The 2,396-nt window shown below is 37.9% G+C and overlaps 1 protein-coding gene across 3 annotated transcripts in view; it reads left to right on the top strand.

Annotated features, from left to right (window-relative positions):
* Positions 1-6: 6 nt before the first annotated feature.
* Positions 7-2,396, top strand: part of LOC109967934 (5-hydroxytryptamine receptor 3A-like) — a 10,479-nt gene continuing 8,089 nt past the window's right edge. For all 3 annotated transcript variants that reach the window (XM_020613854.1, XM_020613853.1, XM_020613852.1), the window contains exon 1: positions 7-92. In XM_020613854.1, the coding sequence (XP_020469510.1) occupies positions 53-92 (40 nt within the window). In that variant the 5' untranslated portion in view covers positions 7-52. The remainder of the gene's footprint in view (positions 93-2,396) is intronic.

The raw sequence follows: 2,396 nt of genomic DNA, 5'->3' as shown, positions 1-2,396 counted from the left end.
ATTCGCTGTAAACACTTCTCATAGACTTCGGAGGACCGCTGCTCCTGCATTCATGATGCTGGCTGGCTTCTTCTTTCTGCTCCTCCTCACAGGTAAGAATTCTGCTGGTTTTCACAATGTCCCTGTGGATAGATCTCATGGTAAACAGCAGTTATCGGACCTACAGACAGACGGCAAATGAAAGGGAGAACCTTAGTGGTCTCTTCCAGGAAGACAATGCTCCCATCGATATGGCATGAGGGGGTCACTGAATGGTTTGATGAGTATGGACATGATGTGAATCATCTGCCATGACCACCAGGTCTCAGCCTAGCTGAACACCTATGGGAGATTTTGGAGCGACATGTTAGAGAGCGTCTCCACCACCATCCTCAAAACGCCAAATGAGGGAATAGCTTTTGGAAGAATGGTGTTAATCCTCCAGTAGAGTTCAGAGACTGCACTGAAGCTGTTCTGGTGGCCCAACACTTTGCTGAGACACTTTATGTTGGGTTGCCCTTTCATTTGTCACCCATCTAGTGTCAGGGCCAGTCATCGGTAATCTGTAGCTAGTAATGTGTTCACTGTTTCTGAAAAGAAATGTTCCTGTTGAATTATTGCTTCATGAAGTAATTCCATATACCTTCATTGTTTTGGACTGCGGTCGCAGTTTGTTTTGGAAAGAGGTAAACATCTTTGTAGGTGTAAATATTTAGTAGGAACTAATGCTACCTAAGAAGTGGTTTGTGTAATTAATAATGTGAAAACTCCACTTATTATATAACTAGGATAAGTTTGAACTTATGATCAAGTGGTGAACCAGTCTGGAGTTTACTTATATTAGTCTGAGGAAAACAAAAAACGTTCCTTGTTGTTGTTGTTGTTGTTGTTGTTGTTGTTGTTGTTGTTGTTGTTGTTGTTGTTGTTGTTGTTGTTGTTGTTGTTGTTTTTAAGCCATTTATGGCTGATGCTGGCTTGTTACCACACATAAAAGCACATTACTACACAAGTATTTAACATAGTGGTGGTGATCTATCCAGCATCACCCAAACTAATTAGCTATATGTCATCATTCAGTAGTGTTGTTTGCATGCTTGGATACATTGCTGCACATCTAACACTGTACTCAGTCAATAAAAATTTAAAAATCTACTGGTATGCCATCAAATAGTAGATTTATGTCTTTGATATATAATGTGCAAAGAAGACCAAATTAAATGCATTAAAAAATCAAGCATGTTAGTGAAGCGTACTTGCATGTGTCCGCTATGTTTCTGGTTCTGTTTCATTGTTCATTAAACAAAGTATGCATCTGCACTGACTAAATCAGTATTAAGGATACGCTGCATATTCATTTCACGGACTGTCATAAGCCATTTGTCACGTGGTTCTGAAAACATGCATCAGTTTTTTTAATGCAGAAATAAACAAGAAAAGCAAACTGTCTTTTTCTCCTGTCTTTGTTTTGTACATTACGTGTTTTGTTGCCAACAACATCTTTTGAACAGATGTGATGGGTTTAAGGGAGGTGGAGTTCTTCTCCTAATTATATACTGAATTTAGTATCTATAAAAATGTCTGCTCAGTCTAATGCTGTCCAATACAACAGTTCATTCTGATTTTATGACACCTGCAATGTTCAGTTTTTTCATACTGTTATATTAATTCCACTATGTTTTAGTATTTTGATCATAATTAGTAGTTGTGTTGCACTGAACTGCCCAATATTCAGAGGTGTTTTTATTCTCATGTAGCTAAACATGGAGGGCAAAAAATTAAAAACACGTCTCAGTCTTAATGTTGTTTAGTACAAAACACCTTTAATTATTACCTCAGCAATAAACAATAATTTAGCCTGAACCTGAACATTATAAACTTCATAAAGTTTAAATTTATGGCAGCCCTTTACATTGAATTACATTAAATTTTACAGCTGAAAGAATAAGTTACATTACAGTAAATGTTCTGTTTATTGCACAATCAATCCCTGCTAACTGATAAAAGCTATTATTATTGCTATTATTGCCTAAAAGGTTTGCACAGCACTGTAGATCTGCTTGCATAGTTGGTCATTCGGTTTGCCCAGCCCCCTTCCAGTGTGGGTATAAGTGTGTGGTGGCATTAATTCTGTAGTAGTCCGCAGAGATGCACATTCGCTGTAAACACTTCTCATAGACTCTCATAGACACTGCAGCTCAGTCATTAGACACTAGATCAAAAAAAGGAGAACACAGCATCAGAGAGAAATGTCAAAATCTTGGCAAATAAATTCCAAACTATTTGCATTGCTAGATACTACTAGAAACAGAGAGAAAATGTCCTTTTATTGTTAGCTATATACACTCAGACTTCTATTAGTGTCAGGTCCGCTCGGCGCGACCTGCCTCTTCTTCCTTTCTTCCCCCTTCTCCCTCTTT

Source organism: Monopterus albus, unplaced genomic scaffold (genome assembly GCF_001952655.1).
Source record: "Monopterus albus unplaced genomic scaffold, M_albus_1.0 scaffold139.1, whole genome shotgun sequence".
Classification (NCBI taxonomy): domain Eukaryota; kingdom Metazoa; phylum Chordata; class Actinopteri; order Synbranchiformes; family Synbranchidae; genus Monopterus; species Monopterus albus.
Note: the sequence above shows the minus strand (reverse complement) of the source record. Positions and strands in the feature narration are given on the sequence as shown.